Raw genomic sequence first — 24,104 nt, 5'->3', positions numbered from 1 at the left:
AGCCTGCATCCCACCGTCTGGGCGAGCTCACAACCAGCTGCAAACCGTTTGCACAGCCTCATGGGTTCAGGGTGGGGGTCTGCAAGGTGGGGGGGGGGTCACCACACATGGCTGTCTGGCAGCAAGAAAGCAGATATATTGGATTCACCAAAATTATACCCTTCTGGTCATCAGGGGACAGTTTCAAGGGAAGAAAAAGTGAAAGTATCCTACAGGTTGGGGGAAGACATTTGCAGGTCATGTTTCTGACGCAGGGTTAACACCCGGAATGCATAGAGAGGGCGCTTTTCACTAACCACAAGGAGACAACCCTCTTGAAAGGTGGGAAGGGACTTGAATTGACATTTCTCCAGAGAAGATACACCAATGGCCAATGACCACGTGAAAATACGCTGCACACCACTAATCGCCAAGAAATCCACCCACAAGCATGGCTGAAATCTTTAAAAAGGGGAAAATACCATGCTGTCTTGATGATGACAGCTTTGTAATAGAGCTTGAAGTCCGGGATTGTGATGCCACCAACGTTGGCTTTCTTTTTCAATATCCCTTTATCTATTCGAGGTCTTTTCTGGTTCCATATAAATTTTAGAATTATTTGTTCCATTTCTTTGAAAAAGATGGATGGTACTTTGATAGGAATTGCATTAAATGTATAGATTGCTTTAGGTAACATAGACATTTTCACAATATTTATTCTTCCAATCCAGGAGCATGGAACATTTTTCCATTTCTTTGTGTCTTCCTCAATTTCTTTCATGAGTACTTTATAGTTTTCTGAGTATAGATTCTGTGTCTCTTTGGTTAGGTTTATTCCTAGGTATCTTATGGTTTTGGGTGCAATTGTAAATGGGATTGACTCCTTAATTTCCCTTTCTTCTGTCTTGATGTTGGTGTAGAGAAATGCAACTTATTTCTGTGCATTGATTTTATATCCTGACACTTTACTGAATTCCTGTATAAGTTCTAGCAGTTTTGGAGTGGAGTCTTTTGGCACAAAAACAGACCCATAGATCAATGGAACAGAATAGAGAGCCCAGAAATAGACTCTCAACTCTATGGTCAACTAATCTTCGACAAAGCAGGAAAGAATGTCCAATGGAAAAAAGACAGCCTCTTCAATAAATGGTGCTGGGAAAATTGGACAGCCACATGCAGAAAAATGAAATTGGACCATTTCCTTACACCACACACAAAAATAGACTCAAAATGGATGAAGGACCTCAATGTGCGAAAGGAATCCATCAAAATCCTTGAGGAGAACACAGGCAGCAACCTCTTTGACCTCAGCCGCAGCAACATCTTCCTAGGAACAACACAAAAGGCAAGGGAAGCAAGGGAAAAAATGAACTATTGGGATTTCATCAAGATCAAAAGCTTTTGCACAGCAAAGGAAACAGTTAACAAAATCAAAAGACAACTGACAGAATGGGAGAAGATATTTGCAAATGACATATCAGATAAAGGACTAGTGTCCAGAATCTATAAAGAACTTAGCAAACTCAACACCCAAAGAACAAATAATCCAATCAAGAAATGGGCAGAGGACATGAACAGACATTTCTGCAAAGAAGACATCCAGATGGCCAACAGACACATGAAAAAGTGCTCCATATCACTCAGCATCAGGGAAATACAAATCAAAACCACAATGCGATATCACCTCACACCAGTCAGAATGGCTAAAATCAACAAGTCAGGAAATGACAGATGCTGGCGAGGATGCGGAGAAAGGGGAACCCTCCTACACTGTTGGTGGGAATGCAAGCTGGTGCAACCTCTCTGGAAAACAGCATGGAGGTTCCTCAAAATGTTGAAAATAGAACTGCCCTATGACCCAGCAATTGCACTATTGGGTATTTACCCTAAAGATACAAACGTAGTGATCCAAAGAGGCACGTGTACTCGAATGTTTATAGCAGCAATGTCCACAATAGCCAAACTATGGAAAGAACCTAGATGTCCATCAACAGATGAATGGATCAAGAAGATGTGGTATATATACACAATGGAATACTATGCAGCCATCAAAAGAAATGAAATCTTGCCATTTGCGGCAACATGGATGGAACTAGAGCATATCATGCTTAGCGAAATAAGTCAAGCGGAGAAAGACAACTATCATATGATCTCCCTGATATGAGGAAGTGGTGATGCAACATGGAGGCTTAAGTGGGTACGAGAAGAATAAATGAAAGAAGATGGGATTGGGAGGGAGACAAACCATAAGTGACTCTTAATCTCACAAAACAAACTGAGGGTTGCTGGGGGGAGGGGGTTTGGGAGAAGGGGGTGGTATTATGGACATTGGGGAGGGTATGTGTTTTGGTGAGTGCTGTGAAGTGTGTAAACCTGGTGATTCGCAGACCTGTACCCCTGGGGATAAAAATATATGTTTAGAAAAAATAAAAAATTATATTAAAAAAAAAATCTTAAACGGTAAAAAAAAAAAAAAAAAAAGAGGAAAATAATCAGTCGGCAGGGACGGCAGGAAAAGGATCACTCACAGGGTGCAGGTGGGAAGCCCGGCCAACAGCCCAGGACCCCGCAGTCCCACTCCTCGGGACACAGCGAGGACTGAGTAAACATTTGTGCAGTAGTGCCCACGCAGCTGGAGACGGAGCCACCCATGCACTCATGGACAGGGGAGAGGCCAGCACAGCTGGCGTGTCCAAGGACAGGGCACTGCACAGCCCAAACAGAGAGACCTGTGACTAATGTGCCACACAGATGAAGCCTGGACAGAGAGTGTTCGTCCCATGAACATGGGTACAGATACCCATGTACGCTGTATCTGGAAGAGCATGTCTATGGAGTCAGGAAGTGGACTCAGGGCTGGGGGAGGGAGGATGGAAACAGCTGGGGATGCTGGTGGGCATGGCTCCCTAGTGCTGACAATGTCCTTAATGACACCAACTTGTACACTTAATAGTAGTTAAAATGGAAATTTTATGCTGTATATGCTTTACCACAATTTTTAAACATGAAGGAAAGAAACCCGAGCTCATCATTGTTGAGGCCAGCCTGGCCACATATGCCCTTCATTCCGCTGTACAGAAGCTGGGGGTGTGGGCATCCCACAAAGCACCCTGGGCCTCAGTTTCCCCATCTATGCTGCTGTTATGAGATTCCACCTCCACAGGGAGAAGGGGAGGCTGTCTGGGTGCAGCACAGCATGACATGCCCTGCATTTTCAAAAAAAGCCTGACAGTGATTACTGCCCTTAGGGTTGTTCTCTTGTTAAGTTTGGGCCAAAGGGGGTATATTTGCATGTATCTCTTTACCAAGGTCTTTGAACTGAAATACCATGTTTTTTTAAAATATTTTATTTATTTATTTGACAGAGAGAGATCACAAGTAGGCAGAGAGGCAGGCAGAGAGAGAGGAAGGGAAGCAGGCTCCCTGCTGAGCAGAGAACCCGCAGCAGGGCTCCATCCCCGGACCCTGAAGGCAGAGGCTTAACCTACTGAGCAACCCAGGTGCCCCTGAAATACCATGTTTTAATTCGAAAGTCAGTATTATTTTGATGTCCAGAATACAGACCCCAACAGAGATAGTCTATGGAAGGGATAGAAAGAAGCAGTCATGAGACGATGATTTGGCTGATAGGGTGATAAAAACTGTGACCATCACTATCAGGAAGAAAACAAAACCAGCCCGCTCCCTGAGGCCCGCCCCAGCAGGTGCATCGGGTGCATTTCCCGTTCCCAGGACCAAACACGCAGCTGGGGCCGCTCCCCAGGGCAGCCTTCACCCACCCCAAATCCTCCCCTCAAAACAGCCCGCAGAATAAAACCGCACAAGGAAACTGAGCACATCCTGCGTGGCTTCCAAATGCCCCATAGGCTCCAGCACTACCTCAGACATGCATTGGGTTTCCTGAAGCTCCTCTGGGAAGACGGAGTTCTCCCACAGGGCCTGAGTTCATTTTCAGTTCGTCTGAAAGCGGAGTGGTTAAGTGTCCAGTGAACAGACTTTTTCACAAAGGGCCCCGGGCACACATGGACCTCAGCCCCTGACAGGCCACTGTTCTAAAGCACCTTCTTTCCTACTTGGGAATGACCAAGACCGGCGGGCTGGGAGCGGGACGAGCCCGGCCCTCCACAGGCCAGTCCTGAGTCTTGTCTTCTGGGCGCGCAGCACTCACTGGTGGCTCTAAGCCCATGGCGGCTGGAGACCGAGGCCTGCCGCCCACCTCAGCTGCTGCAGGACACGGGCGAGGACAGCAGGTTGCACCCACGGGCCTACGCTACCGAGCGTCCTTGAAAACAACGTGTATGAGGGGCACACAGCTGGCTCGGTCAGGGGAGAATGGGACCCTTGATCTTGGGGCCATGAGTTCAAGCCCCACACTGGGTGTGGAAGCAGGGACATGCGCAGCGACCACACTTGCCACGGAACAGCTTACAAAGCGCGGGAGCGAGAGCTGGGTGTGTGGACAGCAGGGCCAGGCTGGGTGACCACATCGGGATGGGCCAGGCTTCCCGGAGCCAAAGTTCATGTTCAGTGCTGCTGCAGCCATTGGAGTGGCTCCCAGGCAGCTCCGTCCCACCCAAGGGAAGGGCTGTCGCCGTGGTGGAGCCCAGTCGAGAGAGGGTTTGCTCAGCAGAAGGTCGTTAAGATGGACGGACTCAGCTTCTCTGCAGGACGCGCCCTCCGTACGGCAGAACTGAGCAGCATGGATTCCATCCCTGTCCGTGCTTCTGAGCGCTGCCGTCTCCCCACGTCCCAGCACCCACGTCCAACAACACAGAGGATGCTGGACGACGTCTTCCAGCTCCATGTGTGCAGGAAGAGAACAGCCGTCCTCCAGCTCTGTTTGTGCAGGAAGTGAACAGCCGTCCTCCAGCTCCGTGTCTGCAGGAAGCGACAGCCTCACAGGCAGAGGCACCAAGACTCGAAATCAGGGTGAGGCCACTGGGAGTGGCTTCGTGGGGACCAGGCTGGGTCCTGTTGCCTTAAACCTGGAAACAGGTGGGCCCACAGCTGGCACACCTGTGCGCCTCGTGCTGGGAAGGGAGAGTTTCACAGACACAAGGGGAGCCTTGGCGGTCACTGAGCCAGCTGGCCATGCTCCCGCCAGGCTGGCCTCAGTCTTCCTCCTGAAAATGGGGACTCAATAACCTTCCAGGCAGAAGGGCGCCAGGCTGAGTTAGAGACCCACATGCTACTAACGGAGGTGCAGCGGCCACACATCGGGGCACTGAGGGCATTCGGCACCTGTGCACAGGGTCCAGCATGTAGGCTGTGGACCCGCGGAGCCTCCCTGATGGTGGGCTCACTCAGGCCTGCCACCTGCTGCCACAAGGGCAGAGCCGTCCGGCACATGACTCCCATCTCTGCCCGTGAACCTCCTCTCCTCGGTGTTGGTAACTCAAGGACAAGGCAGGTGCTCGGAGATGTGGCTTGTCCGCGTCGCTGTTCACGTGGCTACTGCGGGTCTCACCAGTGGCACACGAGACAAAGGCACACGGCTCCACACCAAGACAGGGCCAGCACCGGAGCCCTACAAACACTGTTACTTCACCCCTGGAATGAGCCACTAAGGAGCCCAGTGTAGGAGCAGAGACAGAGACACACAGAGACAAAGACAGAGAAAGAGACATAGGCACAGAGAGAGACAGAGATAGGGAGAGACACACAGAGACAGAAACAGAGACACAGAGACAGAGACATAGACATTGAGAGAGACAGAGACACAGAGAGATACAGACAGAGATACACAGAGAGGCAGATAGAGACACAGAGACAGGAGACAGACAGAGAAACAGAGACACAAAGAGACAGAGACACAGAAAGAGACAGCAAGAGACAAAGACAGAGACACAGAGACAGAGAAAGACACACACAGAGACAGAGACACATACAGAGAGGAAGACAGAGACACAGAAAGACAGAGACAGAGACATAGAGAGACAGAGAAAGAGAAAGGCATAGACAGAGAGAGACAGAGAGAGAGACAGAGACAGAGAGAGACACACAAAGACACAGAGACAGATATAAAGAGAGAGACAGAAAGAGACAGAGACACAGAGACAGAGAAAGACACACACAGAGATAGAGACAGAGACACACACACAGAGATAAAGAGACGAGAGAGATACACAGAAAGAGAGATGAAGACAGAGAAAAAGACAGAGGTAGACACCCCAGTGGCCCATCTGCGTGTCTCCCGTGTGGCTTGGCCTCACTATGGCTCCCGCCCTGCGCCGCCTGCTTCCTGGGCAGCATCCCAGGTCTACCGAGTCAGCCACATAGAGGACAAATGCTGTGGCACCAATGCTCTTGGCCACGGAGGCTCCACAGCCACGTTTCAGGTTCAGAGACACGACATCCGTTCCTCGTCCACATGCTTAGATGTTTTTCATGCAAATGTGCGCCCACGGCCAGGCTCGTCCCACCTCGCTGGGCACTCTGGGCCAACTCTTTGCATGCCAAGGAGCAGGTGTTGGCGAGGTGACCAGCTCGGTCACTGCTGGGCGATGGCCACACACCACCAATCCTCCCAGAGACACGCTCCTGCCTCCTTCAGCATGCTGCCCTCACAAGCATGGCGGGCATTCTGCCCACATGCCAGCAGCCTTGGACGGGTGGCATCAGAATTCTTGGGCTTTAGTGGCACCTGGGACAGTCTCCTTCTTGCAAACTGGAAAATGTGTTTGTGCATGAACCTGGCAGTGCTTTTTTTTTTTTTTTAAGATTTTATTTATTAATTTGACAGACAGAGATCAGAAGTAGGCAGAGAAGCAGGCTGAGAGAGAGGGAGAAGCAGGATCCCTGCTGATCAGAGAGCCTGATGCGGGGCTCGATCCCAGGACCCTGGGATCATGACCTGAGCCAAAGGCAGAGGCTTTAACCCACTGAGCCACCCAGGTGCCCCCCTGGCAGTGCTTTTGACATGGATTTGCTCTTCCTCTGTTCAAGTAAAATAGGCCTGGGACGTGCTGAAGTTAAAACACTGAAGCAGAGCTGCCCCTCGGTGGCTTGGTCTGGCGGCAGAAGTGAAACCAGAGAAACGTGTACTTTGCACACTTGGTCTCAGAGCGAGGTCAGGGACTGGGGATGAGGGCTGAGGAGGCACCGTCAGCCCTGAGGCTCCGTCCTCCTGATCTGCAGCTCACAGCAGCAACACACGGAGCAGAGGAAAGCAGGTCCTTCGCTTCCCAGTTCTGTCAGGAGAAAGAGATAAGAAGAAAACCACACGTGGCAGCTCCCACCCTGTGGCCACGAGAAGCAGCCTGGAGTTAGGACCTGTCCCTGCACATACCCAGGCTTGTGAGCGGTATGCCAGCCCCAAGCCCCTCACACGCTGGGGGCCCCAGAGTTCTCCCACTGCACTTGTTTGGGAGGCACTACCTGGGCCCAGCAGTGCAGAGATTTCCAGTAAATACTAGGAGGAAAATCATTATATGGTTATCACTGCTTGAACGAGAAGATGTAGTGGACGGGAACGCTGCCTTCTCTGGGCAATTACCCGTTCCTGAGTTCTGACGCAAGCAATGTGCCACTCATGCCACTCATTTGCAAGCACTGGGGTTCCCAGCTCAGAGCTCGGTTCCACAGGCTGTTCATTAAAATGGAGCCTCAATGCTGAGTGTTCTCATGGGGCCCAGGTTTCCCTTCTATCTTTTCCCATTTTCTTGTACCTCACAGGCGGTAGCCACGGGGATGTGGCTCAGGGTAGCTTCTGGAAAGAGCCGTCGTGCATCTGTCCCGCTCCCGGAAGCCACACAGTACATTCCCTCCCAGCAGAGAGTGCCACGGCTCCTCTCTTGCATGTCTGCCTGCCCCAAGTGACATGCCTACCAGCCCCACCTGCACCTGCCATCGGCTCTGACCTCTGCGTCTGCCCACCGGCCCCGGAGGGGAGGCTGTCCATGTGTAGCTGAGTTAACCGTGTTCCCAATTGTAATTTTTCATAGAGAAATCACTGCAAATCACTGAAGCTTCAAGGCCTTTAATTCCTTTGTCCATCCCCGCACCCCCATGACTTCCAGAGCTCTCTGTCTTCATCAGCTGAAAATGGAACCGGTCCAGTGCGTACACATTCCCCAGGGAAAGTGAGAGGTTTCCAAAGCCATGCCCCAAGTTCTCGACTGCCTGTCCCACAGCCCTGTCTGGATTTCCCAGGCCCACTCCTCTCATGAATCCAGAAGACCAAAACTTCCCCAAACACTACAAAAACAAATGCCTTCCCACGTAGTGACACCTGCGTCACCATCAAAGGACCCTGTGATACCACGGAAGCATGCACCTCACACCGGCAGTTTCCCTGGGGAAGCCACGGGAACGCGCACGAGCACGGACCCCTGAGACCCCGCCATGAGCCGACTTCCAAAGCGTCACCCAAGTGCCCACAGAATGCACCAGAGTAAGAGGCTGCAGGATTTCGGCAGGAAACCCTTAATGCCCCCCCCCCTGCTCCCACCCCTACCAGAGGCCAATCAGTCAAGCAATGGAGAGGATATGGTGCTGACGGTCCCCATGGCGATCATGTTAGTGCAGAGAGAGACACATACGAAATTACCGCAAGTCTCCCCACTCTGTGTCCAGACCAGACCTGCTGTATCACCTGCTGCTCCCTCACGGGGTGTCTTGGGTACCCCGAGGGCATCTACGTTCAGGGTTTGATTTTATCTGCTCCCTAAAGCTAAGAACATCAGCAGATTCTGTACAGTCACCGTCGTACTTAAAAAGCAGATAGATATGCCTGGTTCCTGGGGGCTCAGTCAGTTGGGTGTCTGCCTTCGGCTTTGGTCAGGGTCCCCCAGTCCTGGGATCAAGCGCCACATCAGACTCCCTGTTCACCAGGAGTCTGCTTCCCCCTCCCTCTGCTGTTTCCCCTGATTGTGTGCTCTTGTGCTCTCTCTCTGTCAAATAAATAAATACATAAAAATCTTTTTTTAAAAAGCAAATAGAGAACATTATTTCATTAAACTCAATAAAAAGATGTTAAAACCTGAATTTGGATATGAGCTCATCCCATGTGCCGTGTCTCTGATTTCATGAGAATGAGACACAGGCACTGTGGTGACCGGTGTCTGAGTGGCACAGGTTCCTGCATCTCATGGGTCTGTCTTTCCCTGGATTTGTCATTTGTCTTCAGTTATACCAAGACTGGGCTGTCGGCAACACAAGTGTGCATAAAACAGACAGAAGGGCTGGTTTTACAGACTGAATCATGCAAAATGAAGTTTGTAAAACACTTTCAATTTTGGCTGCTCGTGTATTTGTATTCTTTTTTAAAAATTGGTATTAATAGCTACAATTGAGTCTTTATTTTTTTTATTATTTTAAATTTCTTTCCAGTGTAACAGTATTCATTGTTTTTGCACCACACCCAGTGCTCCATGCAATACCTGCCCTCTCTAATACCCACCACCTGGTTCCCCCAACCTCCCACCCTCGCCCCTTCAAAACCCTCAGGTTGTTTCTCAGAGTTCACAGTCTCTCATGGTTCACCTCCCCTTCCAATTTCCCTCAACTTCCTTCTCCTCTCCATCTCCCCATGTCCTCCATGTTATTTCTTATGCTCCATAAGTAAGTGAAACCATATGATAATTGACTCTCTCTGCTTACACTGTTGGTGGGAATGCAAGTTGGTGCAGTCACTTTGAAGAACAGTGTGGAGATGCCTTAAGAAATTAAAAATAGAGCTTCCCTATGACCCTGCAATTGCACTCCTGGGTATTTACCCCAAAGATACAGATGTAGTGAAAACAGGGGCCATCTGTACCCCAATGTTCATAGCAGTAATGGCCATAGTCGCCAAACTGTGGAAAGAACCAAGATGCCCTTCAACGGACAAATGGATGGTTGTTTTTTTGAGAGAGAGAGAGTTGGTGTGTAGGGGGTCGGGGAAGAGGGAGAGACTCAGCTTGCCAACCATGCAGAACCTGTGCCTGGCTCGCTCTTGCGCCCCTGAGGTCATGACCTGTTACAAAAGCCGGGGTCAGCTGCTTCTCCGACAGACAGCCTCACCTCGTGCACCGTTGAGCGTGCATGGCTGTTAATGTTTACTGAGGAACATAATTTTTAGTAGAATCCATTAACGTGCTTCTGTGACCCCGGTCCTAGCTCTAAGCCCTGCTATAGGACACAGACCCCAGGCTCTTCAGATGTCCCGCCATCGGGGCTCAGTGGGGTTGCGGCCGCAGGGGACAGAAACCTCCTCTGCCGGTCGGCTGTCACCCGTGTGCGGCTGACGGCCACGTAGACTCACCTACCTTCACGTCTATCTGCCCGCTGCCTGGGTGCTTGAAGAGCAGCTTCACTTGAGCGCGTCTGTCGTCCGAGGACCCCTTCAACTGAGAGAACTTGAACCTCCATCACACGTCCTGGGAGAGAATGAGGCCAGTCAGGGACATGGAACAGAAGCTCACGCATGTTGTTCATCTACTCACGGACTCTGCTTCTAAAAAGGCCGATGTTCGCCTCATTTTCCCGTCTACCCTGAGCACGTGGTAAGCACGTCCACCTCCCCCTCCATTGGTCTGCGCGAGGCGACCCCCATACGGCCACATCCTTTCTGTGCCGTGGTGCCTGGCCCAAGCAGGCCGTAGGTTTCCGGCTGCCCACCCGCCCTGCTGGGCTTTCTCCTCCCTGCATGTGGCTGCCCGTCGGACGATCACGGCCCCGTCCACTGCCTGTAAGACGTCTCCACTCATGAGGAGGCCCACTGCTGGCTCCAGGGCATGTGACTCGGTCCCCGTTGCCTATGGAGGGGATCCTGCATTCCCACCGACAGGCCCCACCTGAGACTCATCCAAGTCACCCCACACCCGTGTACCCCACACCGAAGAGAGAAAGTGGCCACGACCCCCTTGTGCCACCACAAACCCTACATGCTGCTTACTAGGCACCTCAGAGATGAACCACGGCTCCTAAATTCTCAGAGTTTCATAAAAAAAAGAGTCTGCAGCAAGTTAAGACTCGGGGGCTTTTCTAAAACTGAGTCTGAGATCAGACGCGCAAGGAGAAATATCTTTGTCCCTGGAAGAGCCAGCGCCAGCTGTGGGCTGCATTTCTAGTAAATTAAGCTGCTTGTGTTGAAATAATAAAGTTTCTCTAAGTGCCACAAGAGGAAAAGAGGCAGCGGAGGGACGGAGGGATTCAAAGGCACATCTGCCCCGTGACCCCTAACCCCTGGCCCCAGTGACCTCAGGGTCTTGCAGTTCTGTGACTTTGAATCCAGTCCCCGTGTTTCGGGGCAAAGCATCTGAACGGGCTCCGTTGGGGCCTTTCATTCCAGGCTGAGGGCAGTGGGTCTACCCGGGCCTCAGCATGGCAGGGCATCCTCGCTCCCGGCAGACGACCTCTTCTTGCTGGGATCGGGAGGTTCTGCCCAGAACTCACAATGCCAGCACCGCTTCCTTGGGGCCAGCCCCCAGCCGCTGCCATCAGCCACTGAACAGCACACAATGCACTTATCCAGACGGTGCACTGAGGACCGTGAGCAGGGTGCTTGGCGAGAGGCTGGCCCCAGGGTCCTATGTCTGCCTGGTGTGCCCACCACTGGGACTCAGACCCAACAGCCCAAGACTTGTCTGCTGAGATGCTAACCCTCCCCAATGCTACACAGGAACCTGTCACCGAGAGAAGCCAGGGCCATGGCCATGTCATGGTTTTGCTAGGATCCTTGGCAAGGCCCCAACAGCTCAGTGAAGAATGGTAAAACCACCCGTGGCTCAAGTCGGACTCGAGGAAGAGCTGGAGTCCAGTCCGCCCCTCTGACATGTGACCGTGCTTATCTCTGGGGCCCTGCGCAGGCCTGCCAAGCACCTTACCTTTGTCTTCCTGTCGGAACAGGTGAAACCCCATGCGAGATCGACCATGAAGCACAGAGCCTCTCCTCGCCAACTCTGGCCTTGAAAAGAGCATTCGTGTGGAGAGAACATTTTTAGCACAGGGTCCAATGTGAGCTGGTAGCTGCCACAGCCCCCCACCGTCAGAAACCAGGTTTTCAAAAGTCCTGACGTTTTGCCCATAGGCAGCACTTTCCGGCATGCTGTCTATGGGCAAACATTTTCCACCGAGCAGGAGCTGGATGCGGGCCCAGTGCCACTCTCACCGCAAATCAGCGACCAGGCCCAGCACATCCCCAGTGAGAAGCAGTTTCGGAAACAACGGGATACCTGGTTCCACTTGCCAACGTGCTGGGAAGGACCGGGGTGTGCTCACGGCTCTCCCTGTGCACAGCCAGCAGGACAGAAGGCCAGGGCCGCGGGCCTGTCCCCGGGACGCCGGACGTGCTTTGGGGGGATGAGATCCTGAAGTGAAGCAGTGCCAAACCCCAGGACAGCCTCGCCGGGGACAGGCTGCACTGCACAGCTCCCGGCCACCCACAGGGCACTGGTTTGGGGGGGTCCCCCTGCCGAGAAACTCAACAGGAAAGCCTCATCTTTTGGGAGAGGACACATGGATACTTGGGACCAGCCTTCTCTCTTCTGCGCACAGTCCCCCACATGCACGCACACGTGGGCACACACACGTGTACACAAAACCACGCATGCGGGCATGGAAGTGCAGAGGTCCGTCATCGGCACCCGCACGCTCGGCAGAAGGACCATATTCGGGAAGGGACACCACAGTGTGTTGGGACCTGCGTGGTCTGTCTTCAGGTCCACCCCTCGGCCTCACACTCGGGCAGGAGGACGCTGTGGACACCGCCTCCCGTCCACCAAATTGGGGCTTTCCACTGGGATCCCCTCTGGACTTTCCAGGGTCCCCCTTAGCGGGAAGGTGGCTCCCTCAGCCCCACACGCAGCTGCGTCACGAGGTGGTCCCTCTGTGCTCGGTCCCATGTCCAGCTCGGCTGCGGAGCCGTTTCCTCGTCAGGACGACCCTCGTCTCGAACTGCATCATGTCATCCTTGTGTGGCTTCAGATGGATTCGCCGAGCTCCTCTGTCTTTCCCTGGGTTCCGTTTGTCTGGCTTTACCTCCTCCGGAAGCACATCACCCATGGCGGCCGGAACAGTCCTCAGATTCCCGCCGCCAGCATTGCCATGGGGGCGGCTGCTGTCTGTTCACTTGGGCTGCGACCCTCCCGGTCACTGAATATGGAGATATTTCTGTTCTGAGGTCCTTGAGCTCCATTGACTCATTCTACCTGACTTTCTCTGAACCATCTGCAGGGGAGGGGCTGTCCCGGATCGGCCAGGCTGGCAAGGTCCAGGTCCCCTTCTGGGCGTCAGACCCTCACCACTGACAGGACGGGAGCTCCAGGCCTGCAATGTGGTCCCTGCTTCTGCTCCCTGCAGCTGAGCGGGGGTGACTCCTGACACCACCCTGGGGGAGGGTCTCATTCCTGCCTGGGGGGATGGACGTCCTGACACGTGCACTCTCGTGGCTTCCCCGTAACTGGCTCTGTCCCCCAGACTCTCTAGCACAGCTCACTCTGGGAGGACCCCAGCTGGAGCCCCTCAAGCACTGGGCTGCATGGCGCCAGCTGGGAAATTGCTGGATTCTGTGGAAAGTACACGTCTCTGCTGCATGTGCTCTGAGTGGCGACTAGATGCTCAGCACACATGACATGTTGAAATGCCCCAGACCCATTCTCAGAGTGAGCCTTAGAGACAGCAGGACTCTCCTCCCCAGGAAGACGGCTGCACCCAGGCTCAGGCAAGCAGGCGCATCTCCCACTCATCACCCACCCCTGTCAGAGGAGAGGCCGCTGCGATCAGCTCCAGGTATCCCCAGGGCGCCGCAAGGGCAGAGCGGTGCAGGGCACTTGGCCGGAGTCCCGTGAGGCCCGGCATCCTGCTCCCTTTCCTGTAGCAGAGCCTGTGGGCCACACTCAGAGGTTCCGAGTCTGGGATCCAGAGCTCCCTTCAGCCTTGCTGCCGCGCCCTGGGGCCACTTCCTTCATCACATCGATATTTTGTGCCTCTCAATTATATTCTAAGTGTAACTTGGAAGGTAGGTATGTACGTTTGTGGTAAGGGCACCTGTATGAGGAAAGGGAGCTCAACACAAGCACCTCCAACACCAGGACGTGCTGACACCTTTTCTCACTGCCACCCACATTGGTCACGGGACATCCACAGGAGAGTGGCCGGAGGACATCCAGTGAGTGATGTGCTGAAGCAGGAGGCCCACCCTGAGGCATGCTGGGCCAGAGTCTGCATACGCAGAAGCCGGCAACTTGTGCTGGGTGGACCTGGAGGCATCATAACCGAAGAGGTTCAGGAAGTCTGGCTCGAAGGCTGGCACTCTAAATACACTGGCACGTTCCTGATTCAACATGAGCAGTTGTGTCTGCTCACATTGATCATGTCCCCAGCCGAGAGGGAGGCAGTCATTCAATCACTAAGCTGAACACGGGCTGTGGTGTATGTAGTAATGATCTCATGCATGTACCCATAGTCATGATGCTACACTGGTACCCATAGTAATGATGCTGCACAGGTACCTGTGGTAACTATGCCACACAGATACCCAAAGTAACAATGCTACACTGGTACCCACAGTAATGATGCCACACTGGTACTTATGATAACGATGCCACACAAGCACCCCAGTAATGATACCACAACAGGACACAGAGCAATGATGCTCCATCAGTGCCTATAGTGACAATGCCACACCAGTGACCAGTGGAAACGTGTCTGTAACATCTGCACTACTGCAGGGGTTCCCGGAAAACATCTGTTTGCATACGCTCTCTCTGGAAGGGAGAATAGGAGAGTCTGTGCCGGTTTCCCAGGGTCATGGCTGGTCCAGGCATGGACTCCAACACTGGTCCTCCTGACGTTAAATGGAAATTCACCTTCCTCCCAGGACAGGATGTGGACTCCTATGCCATCTCCCTGCTTGGCTTTCCCAGCGAGCACCAGTCACCCTCAGCCCTGGGGCTCCCCGGCTGTTTTGGGTTGTCTGCTCTGAGGGACTGGCGGCCACGGCCCATGTCAGCACACTTACCCAGTGCCGCCTCTCCTTGTCCCTGTCGCTCCTGAGACATGAATCAGGTGCATCCTCCACGTCCCTGCTTCCACTCCCCAGACCCTCGCTGTCCGTGTGTGGACACGTGTGCACTGCACTCACACACAGGTTGGCTGCTGTCAAACACAGACATGCACACGGATACAAGGATGGAGCCGACACCCTGAGTGGGCCGGACGCTGTGGCATGGGTGTAGGAGCAGGCCCCCAGCACTGGTGGACAAGCTTGCTCAGGTGGCAAGAAGAATGCTGTGGGTGGCATGGAGGAGGGACCCTGTGATGCAGGGAGATCCTGGCTCGCTCTCACCAGGCTGCTGGAGTCCCAGAAGTGGAGGGCTCCTCCCACCTGGTTAGAGTGCTGGGCCTTGGAGGAAGGGCCCCGGAGTGTGCCTGGCTCTGAGGACAGGGCCGGGTACATGCTGGTCCCTGCACTGGTGGTGGATGGCCCTGGACCTACAGAGGGAGGAACTGTGTCAGCCGCTGGATCTGTGCCTCGAGAGACCCCTGTCGGGTTGGGGGACGGTCGCCATGCTGAGGCTGGGGGCTCTGTCTCCGCCGCATGGACCTAATGCAAACATACTGCAGGTGTCTGGCCGCATGTCACTGGATGCTTCCACGTCCGATTTTTCTGTGACTTTGAACAAATTCACCACCTTCTCCTCTCCCAAGTTCAGCTGAAAATAGACTGTTTTCTTGGCCTCATCCTTGAACAGACATGTTCTGCCTCATCTCACACCACCTTTCCCAAACGGTCTCTCAGGAGCCGTTCTCTGCGGGGCTCCCATGGCAGCTCAAGCCGTGTGTGGCCAGCGGCCAAGGGCGCAGATGCACACTGCTGTCCGCTGTTACTGTGCCTGGCTGGGAGGAGGCACTGGCTGGACACTCAGTGCGCTGGCCGTCCCGGGACATGCCAACATCTGTCAGGCTCAGGGACATGACCCTCGGTCAGGGATGAGCACAGCTGGACAGAAAGTGCCCATGGATGCCGGAGGCCCCATGTGCCCTTGCCGCCAGCCCCCATGGACGTTTGCATGTCTGCGCACCACAGGAGTGCAGAGCGGTTACACGTCGGTATCTCGGTTTGAAGACACGAAGTGATAGGCATCACACTTGCAGAGTTGGTGTAACTCAGCAACAAGCCAAACAGAAAAGGACTGTTAGGATTAGAGCAATGATCAGTGAGATCATTCTAGAAAGTTTGCACACGAATGTATCAAGTTTAATTGTGATGTCATTCCTGAGACTGTTCAACCAAATGAATAACAATTTAAAGGAAAAACTCAATTTTCTGAATTCAGATGACACTTGAAAGTGGTCCTGTGTCCCGAGGGTGGGCCCGGGGCTTCCTGTAAGGATAGGCACAAAGATGCACAGAGGAGGAAGAAGGGACTTCCCAGCAGAGGCCAGGCGCCTCCAGGTCATTCAGGGAAAGTTGTGTTTAAGGAAAGAACAGTCGGTTTCAGCTGCGCGAGCGGATGGGCAGTGTTCCCTGAGCTCCGGAATCGTGATAGGCTTCCTGCCCATAAGGAAAACAGTCTGAAGGTCAGTGTGTAATTAAACTGGTGCTTCTGGTAATAAACTAATAATTGTCTTTTAATGATGCCATAAATCCGTTCTAGTCCTGGTGCTGTTCCCATCTCACTGGCTTGTATCTTAGGTCCTCAAGGTTTATTTCCTCCAGGAGAACTGAGGAAGTATCTTTATAAGATCCCACACAGCATTCCAGAGCTTTCACTGAAGCGAGTGTTTTGCTTTTAATAACCCAAGCTTGGGATTTCTTAAAAATGTATCTGGAAGGTTAATTTAAGCATTTACGGAAATTAGGTTGTGCGCATTTCAACGTCAAGAGCTTTACAAACATGTGTGAGTTAGACTTGGTAACACCATCCAGGACAACGCGGTAATGACGTTAGGAAGGAGGAAGCAAGTGATTAAGAAAACTGCGTGACTTATCCAAGCTTACTTCTTGTTCTCTTACAAAGTCAACCCATATCAGAAAGGCAGCACATCTCTCTCGTGTGGGTGCACGTGCCCTGCTGAGGGCCAGCGAGGGTGCCTCTGTAATGTCGGTTCCTGGTGACACGCCAGCACGGCGCCTCTAAACCCTGCATTGTAGCCGCTGGCTGGTTGGGAGGGAGGTTTGAGAGCAGCCGGCCCGACCCCAGGTGGGGAGAGCACCTACCTGCACACAGCCCCAGCCGAGGTCATCCAGGAGAGGATGTGGCCTGTAGGGGAGGCTCTATGGATGGAGGGAATGGGAGAGCCTCACCTAGGAACAAGAGCAACACAACCACAGCTAGAAACCAAGAAGCAAACAGGCTTTTGGACACTCAGGACAGCCGGTCTGTACAGCCCATTCACGGATGGACCCTTACATTCTGCCTTGGTATTTGCCCTTTGCTGACAACGTCCTTGCTAGTCTGGCCTTGTTTTCAGGGCCCAACAGGGAGGCAGAGGAAGCAACCACAGCATGGGAGTGAAGCTCTTGGGGGCCACGAACAAGAAAACCTAAAACGAGACCAAACAGGGGGCCTTGGGTTTGGGGACTGTGTTGCCCCAGCGTGGCCACGTGGTGAGGAGCCCAGCATCTGATTACTGTGCCCAGGGGCCCCAACGTGGGGTTAAACAGGTGAAGTGCGGTGACATTCTGAACCTGATGCACCTGGGAGAAATTCCAGATTTGGCCGGAACTAACAGGGCTCCCTCTAGGTTTTCTCAAAAATGTGCTGATACATGAAGTCGGTAAGTGAAATTATTTCAGTTTCCATAACGTCATCTGTAAATCAAATCCACGTCTCAGAGCGTCAGAGGCAGTTTACTGAATGGAAACCATTTCACCCCATTCCAGACGGGGTGACCGTGCAGGAGCTCCCGTGTGGGCCAGGCCCTGCCCAGCCCAGTCCGCTGGGGGCTTCCTCATCTGAGGACGGCCCTGGACCTGCCCCAGCCCCCTCACAGCCAGACCCAATGGACAGAAACTCCCACCGCGGACGAGAGCGTCAGCAGCCCTTCTTTCCCAGGTTTCCCGGTGCAGGCGGACTCCCCATGAGCCCCGCGTGGGGCTCACAGCAGGGCGCACTGCTCCTGTGAGGGTGACAGCGACACGGGGAAGTAGTAAGCTTCCAGGGGAAGACCCAAGGCAGGAACGGCCGCTCAAGGTCTTAGAACCGACCCCAAGAAAGCAGCCACAGAGGAAGAAACCCATAAATCGGGCAGCATCGGAACTAGAACGTTTGCAGGCCTGGGCTGGAGCATTCACAGAGGCACAGATGGGCCCATCTGGGCCTTACACTCGGTCTCAGGAAAGAGCTCGGTCTCTCACCGTTACATAGGATGTCACCCGCGGGCACTTCTGTAAGGGATGGTTGTCTCTGTACCAGGTTAGGGCAAATTTCTTCCACACCCACGTTGCTGGTATGACGCTGGGTTTTGTCACATATTTTCTGGTCTACTACAACGATTTCTCCCTTTTGAATTATTAGCCTGATAGATTAAATTGATTGATTATAAGACCAACTGCATTTTCCTAGAATAATTTTTACTAGTATTGGATTTTATCAGGGAGAATTGTGTTTAGATCATCACGCACATTCATGAGAGACAACGGTCTATAACTGCATTTTGTTTTCTCACATTCTCATCCGGTACAGGTACTGGGGGATGCTGGCCTCACAGACGCCTGAAAGCACAGTCCCCATGCAGCTTTCAGGCCCGCTTTGTGTGGAATTATTATCATTATTATTATTACTCAGTATCTAGTACAACTCGCCAGGGCCCCGATTTGGGATGGAATCTCCTTCACAGAAAGGGATTTGAGCAAAGGCGCAGTTCTTACGCCACACAGCACCTTCAGGTCCCCTGCCTCCCCTCGAGGGAGCTCTGCTGGTTTCTTTGTTGCCCGCACTGGTCCTTCCCGTCTGAATTGTCAGACTTAGAGGCCATTTTTAGAAGTTGTATATGTAATGCTCCCTTCCTGTCTCAGCAGACATCTGCGTCACTGGCCGTGGTGTCACCTGGCTCCTAACGCTCTAAGTTGTGCTTCTCTTTCTCATCAGTCGGACAAGTCTTTCATACATTTTTTTAAAAATCAAATTTTAGTTCGCTGACTTTCTCTGTTTTTCTTGGGTTTTCTGGTTCACTGATTTGTACTCTGATTTATTTCCTTTGGTTACTTTGGGTTGGGCCGCCTGTTGTATTTTCAGGTTCATCAGAAGACACTAGTTCTCTGCTTTGGTTGTGGCTTGGTGCTTCCCGAGTTAGGACTGTGGGTGAAGCACCGGCCCCCAGATGGGTCAGTGCTCTGGCCTCTCCTGAGGTCTCCCTTCCCGGCGGACAGGGTAACCAGGCTGTGTGGGTATGACAACGGTCTTCAGACACTCCTCAGGAGCAAAAACGGGAAACGATCAGAGACCTTTTCTGAAACCCGACATACTCCTTGGAGTGGGCCGGGCCCATGGGATGCAGTCCTGACCTGGTTGTCCACGGACTGGGCAATACCCAGCTCCACAGGCCAACGTTGACCCAGTTCCCTCTGTCTGCTGAGACGGAAGCTGCCGTCTGGCGGAGCCAACAGCCTTCCGGGCCAGCGCTGGAGGTCACTGAGTGCAGGCTCTGTCTCCCCAGCAGTGGCACCCAGAGCCATCCTGGTCACAGAGCCTAGGCTCAGGGACTTTCTTCTCAGGGGCTCTCTGGATGGCTCAAACCACCTCTACTTCCCTCATTAATAAGGAGTTAAATCAAATAAAACCTTCGAACACAGGCTCACTTCACACTTCCAGGAGATCTATGGTCGCGCCTATCCCGTGTTCATTTGGAGAACGATGTAGGCTCCGGGGGAGGACGGGGACAGGTGGGAGCACCTGCTCTCATGCTCTCTGGAATGCTCTGGAGGCAGACAAGCTCGTCGCACACACCTGGTCTGCCCGAGTGGAGCTCGGCTCTGGCCCCATCCCATTAGTTGTCCCCGTCACCGGCCTTGCCCCCGAGCCTCAGCTTACGGAGAAGATGGGACAAAATAGCAAGCCGGCCCACAGCACGTACAGTGTGTGTGGAGGAGGAAGTGAGAGGAAATGCTGTGGACTGACTCAGGGATCTGGGACCAAAACACCGACTTTCAGGGCCACCCCCCGGCCTTGGGGCTGCTGGACTCTGAGTCAACCCCAGGGGCTCTGGGCCTCACCTCCTCTAAGCAGAGGCCGGTTTCCACTGTTGGCCAACCAGGCGGGGCTGCAAAGGGGCAAGGAGGGTAGCTCACTGGGTCTAAATGGGCATGGAAACCCGGGGACCAGGGCTGGGACTGGGAGGACCCATGAGCTCCTGGGTTCTCCTTGGGAAACTACATTCCTGGACCCCTTCCCATCCCCCCAGTTCTTTCTTTGCTATAATTAGAGGCATCCCAGAAAGTGTCTGCAGCAATCTATCCCCACCTTCAAAAAAACTACAACGTTTATGATTGTCCAAATGCTTTCTATCTGCACGGTGAGGGTAATGAAGCAAAAAAAAAAAAAAGCACGGTGAGGGTAATGAAGCAGGTCAGGCAGCAGGAGAAGTTCTGGTTAACTGCGTGAATCCAGAGAGAAACATTCCCCAATGCACACAGGCCTGCCCTCGGGGTGCAGGGTGCTCCCACAGCTCCCGGGGTGGCACCCCACCCCCCAGCCCTGACCGCTAACCGTTAGGACCAACCTCCTGTGGGTGTCCCCAGCAGTAGCCCGACACAGGCCACACGGGCCCTAAGTTCTCGTTTCTTGTTACCAAATCATCACACAGAACACGACTTCCAGAGTATGGGCCGCCCCCCATCACCTGCCTGAATGGAGCCGTGGCTGCAAGACTGAGCACATTGGGCTGGTGGGGCCGCGAGCCATAGGGCACCCACGTTGGCAAGGGAGAAGTGCCAAAACCCAGCTTCAGGACACACCAGCTCAGTCTCCACCGCAATCCTGGACAGCCCCATGCGCCCCTGGAAAGCCCCACGTGCCCCCGCACTCCCCGCAGCTCCCAGCGTCCCCTGGTCGGCTAGGTCAGTGCCGGCAGTCTGAGCAGCACATGCACACTGGCACACAGGCAGAGGGGAGCCAAGCCCCATGGAGGAAGGTCCCGTGGGGGTGGCCGTGCGTGGATGCCTGCTCTGAGGGTCCCCTTCAGCGTGGAGGGGTGCGGGGGCCAATGCCCACAGGGCCGGGGTGACACGGGAGGGGCCTCGGACCCCCAGCCTGCCTGACACCAGCAGGAGCGGGGGCTGCGGTCCTGTCCTCTGGGGATCCGTGGAATCCAGCACAAGCCCTTCCTCCCTGAGGCCGGTGGCTCTCTGCGGTGACCTTCGTTCCTGCCGCGGGTCCATCTCCAACCCTCAGTGGAGGAGGGAAGATACACACACGCTCTGTTTTGCACACGCACACCGTTTCGCACATGCGGCTCCCTCCCTCGCCAGCCCCTCCATAGGTCACCTCTGAAGCCAGCTCCTCGTTGGGCACCCATGGTCACCTGCATCCTCTGAATCCACTGTCATGGCAGAGGTTGTGCAGTGCAGCCTGTGGGCGGCGGTGTCCTCTCTGCAAAGTCTCTAGAAGCAAGACTACACTTGGATGCCTCTGATGACAGGGCACTCACTCCGCCCTGGAACAGTCCATCGTACTTTACCATAGTTCTGCTGCTCAGGCCTTGGTTCTCTGCAGCTTCTGTGTCTGACTCAGCTCTGGACACGGGCGCCTTGCACAGGGTGGAAGAGAGGGAGCCCCAAACCCACACGCTCTCTCTTGCCCTGCCCTGGGAAAGTCACTGTGCTTCGCGGGATGGAGGCACCTGAGGTGGGCAGATGGCGTGGCCGCAGGAGGGCCTGAACTCCTCGCAAAGTGCCTTTTCTCCCAGCAGCGCAAGTCCTGTCGGGAGGAGCTGAGGCACTACTAAGTAGCCTCCAGCCGACTTAGTGACAGCCCCAGCACACCGGGGGGCAGGGTGGCGCTCATACGCTATCCATCTGGCAGGTGATGGCGCGGGGTGAGTGAGCCCAGGCATGGCTGGAGTTGGAAGACCTCCCGCCAGCAGGACACGATGTCTGGGATGCAGGGAGCTGTGACCAAGGCAGGGCTTCACACACGCCGTCCCACTCCCATGACTCAGTGCTCACCTCCTGTCCTCGCACCAGAGATGACGCCCACGTCAAGGTGAAACAAACCAGCCATCAGTCCCACTGCCGTACGCTGGTAACCGCTTTAGAACTGAGCATCAACTTTTCTTGGGTGTTCTTTCCTCCTCCTCCCAAGAGGGAGGCTAACCGCACCCCAGGCCCCGGAGCGGACACTGGTCAGCAGACGGTGTGCCCTGACAAGCATTTTAATCCACTGCATTCACAACCTAATCTGGAAAAATCAGACCCAAGGGGGACCCTATGATTGATGTCCCACTGCTGGGGGAGCGGCGCCCTCCTCCAGAGAGGGGACTGGAAGGCCGCCACATCCTGCAACCAGGGGAAGGCGTTCTAAAGCCAGCACCCCAACCTCCAAGCTCAGTGGAGTGGAGATGGGGAGAGCTGGTGCATCTATGGGAAGCCCTGTTATCAGGACAGGAAGGGTCCTAGTGCGTCGTAGCAGCCACAGGCAGCTGGCTGGACGCAGGCCTGGAGACGGCACGCTGTGATGAGGGAAAAAAAAAAAGATTATTTGTTTTTCTTAAATTCTGAGAAGATAGTGCTGGTATAAATAAAAAAAATGAATTTATGTGTATAAAACAGACAACATTTTGCAAATTAGAAAGCACTGTGTGCACGAGGTAAACATAGTTCCAGTAAGAATGAAAGAACAGTGCTGACATCCGTGTCAACCCGCTTGCGGAACATATGACACGACTCCTGCCCTCGCACCCAGGCCAGTGCAGCACACGCAACCAGGGGAGGGGCTCTGTTCTAGAAAGAGAGCATGTGTGTGTGTGGTGGGGGTGCAAAGGGAGAGGGAGTCTCAAGCAGATTCCCGCTGAGCCTGAGCCGAAACCAAGAGTCGGGTGCTTGACTGAGTCCCGCAGGTGCCTCAACCAGGAAGTTTGTCACTCAGTCACGTGTGTGGGTTCCGGGTGCCAGCAGGAGACTTGTGAGATAGGTACCACGTAAAATACTGTTAGTTTAAAAATGTTGCTGAGCTAGAGCCGGGTGGGAGGCAAGCACCCAGCTTCTACCCTGCTGAGCCCAAGCAAGGGGCATGGAGAAACCACTGGGGAGAAACGTGCCCTGTGATTAAATCCAGAGCTCTGTTTTGGAAATCCTTATGGAGTAGCACAAGAAAGATGAATGCAGGAAACCATCAGCGTGCGGCCTGCGGAACACAGAGAAGGAAACCAATGTCGTCTGAATTATAAACGTGCAAACCTTGTTGAGTTTTAAAGCTGGGATCTTGGCCTGGGGTCCGAGCAAAGGTAGGACCCAGGAGTTGCTGAGGCCAGCAGACACAGGGACAGCGGTGGCCGTGTTAATCCGTCGAGAAGCCTGCCCGCCCAGGACAGCTGCTCCCACCCGCCCCCTCCTCCATGCGGAAGGCAGCGTGTGACAGGGGTGAACGCGTTTTCTGCACAGAGACCTGGTCTGTGGTCTCTTGGCTCCTCCCCAGGTGACCCTGGAGGGGCCACTCAACTTTTGCAAACAGAGTCTTCTTGTCAGTGAAGGAGAAAAAGCAAAGGAAACAGTATCACACCTTAGATTCACTTTAAAAGATGAGCAGGAGTGCGCATGGCCCACAGCGTGGTGTGGGGCATGTGGGGAAATTACCATGATTCCCGTGATGCTCTGGGGTGCGCACTCTTTCTCACTTTGCAGACCAAGTAAAGGAGTCAGGAACTATTCTGCCCATGTCCACAGAGGGAGAGACTGGTCAGGCTGGACTTGACCCAGCACCTTCCAAAGTACATGCTCCTTCCGACCTCACCTCCGCGTCCAGAAACCGAGAAATGAGGACAGAGGCTTCGGTGCTGGACACCAGCACCTGAGGGCAGGACCCCCCCCCACACCCCCGCACCGAGAACGAGCCCATGTGGGTCTGGGGATTCTCGGATTCGGGAGGCCTTGGGTGACCTCTCCCTCCTGCATGAGGAGACCCCAGCTCTCCAGGAGGACCTGGCGCATGGGCCGGCCTGTTACGCACGTCACCAGACAGTCACTGTCACAACCACGCTCATCC

At 53.8% G+C, this 24,104-nt stretch overlaps 1 protein-coding gene across 1 annotated transcript in view; it reads right to left on the bottom strand.

Moving 5' to 3' along the window:
* The window catches only part of LOC309861890 (gamma-2-syntrophin-like), a gene marked incomplete at its 5' end in the record, with an annotated part of 131,702 nt that overhangs the window by 6,812 nt on the left and 100,786 nt on the right, over window positions 1–24,104 (bottom strand). Inside the window, 6 exon segments of the mRNA XM_082725200.1 lie at window positions 10,227–10,328; window positions 10,332–10,337; window positions 11,787–12,011; window positions 15,248–15,393; window positions 15,521–15,644; window positions 23,853–23,909. Coding sequence (XP_082581326.1) covers window positions 10,227–10,328; window positions 10,332–10,337; window positions 11,787–12,011; window positions 15,248–15,393; window positions 15,521–15,644; window positions 23,853–23,909 — 660 coding nt within the window.

The sequence above is a fragment of the Mustela nivalis genome (assembly GCF_964662115.1).
Source record: "Mustela nivalis genome assembly, chromosome: 3".
NCBI classification, from domain to species: domain Eukaryota; kingdom Metazoa; phylum Chordata; class Mammalia; order Carnivora; family Mustelidae; genus Mustela; species Mustela nivalis.
Note: the sequence above shows the minus strand (reverse complement) of the source record. Positions and strands in the feature narration are given on the sequence as shown.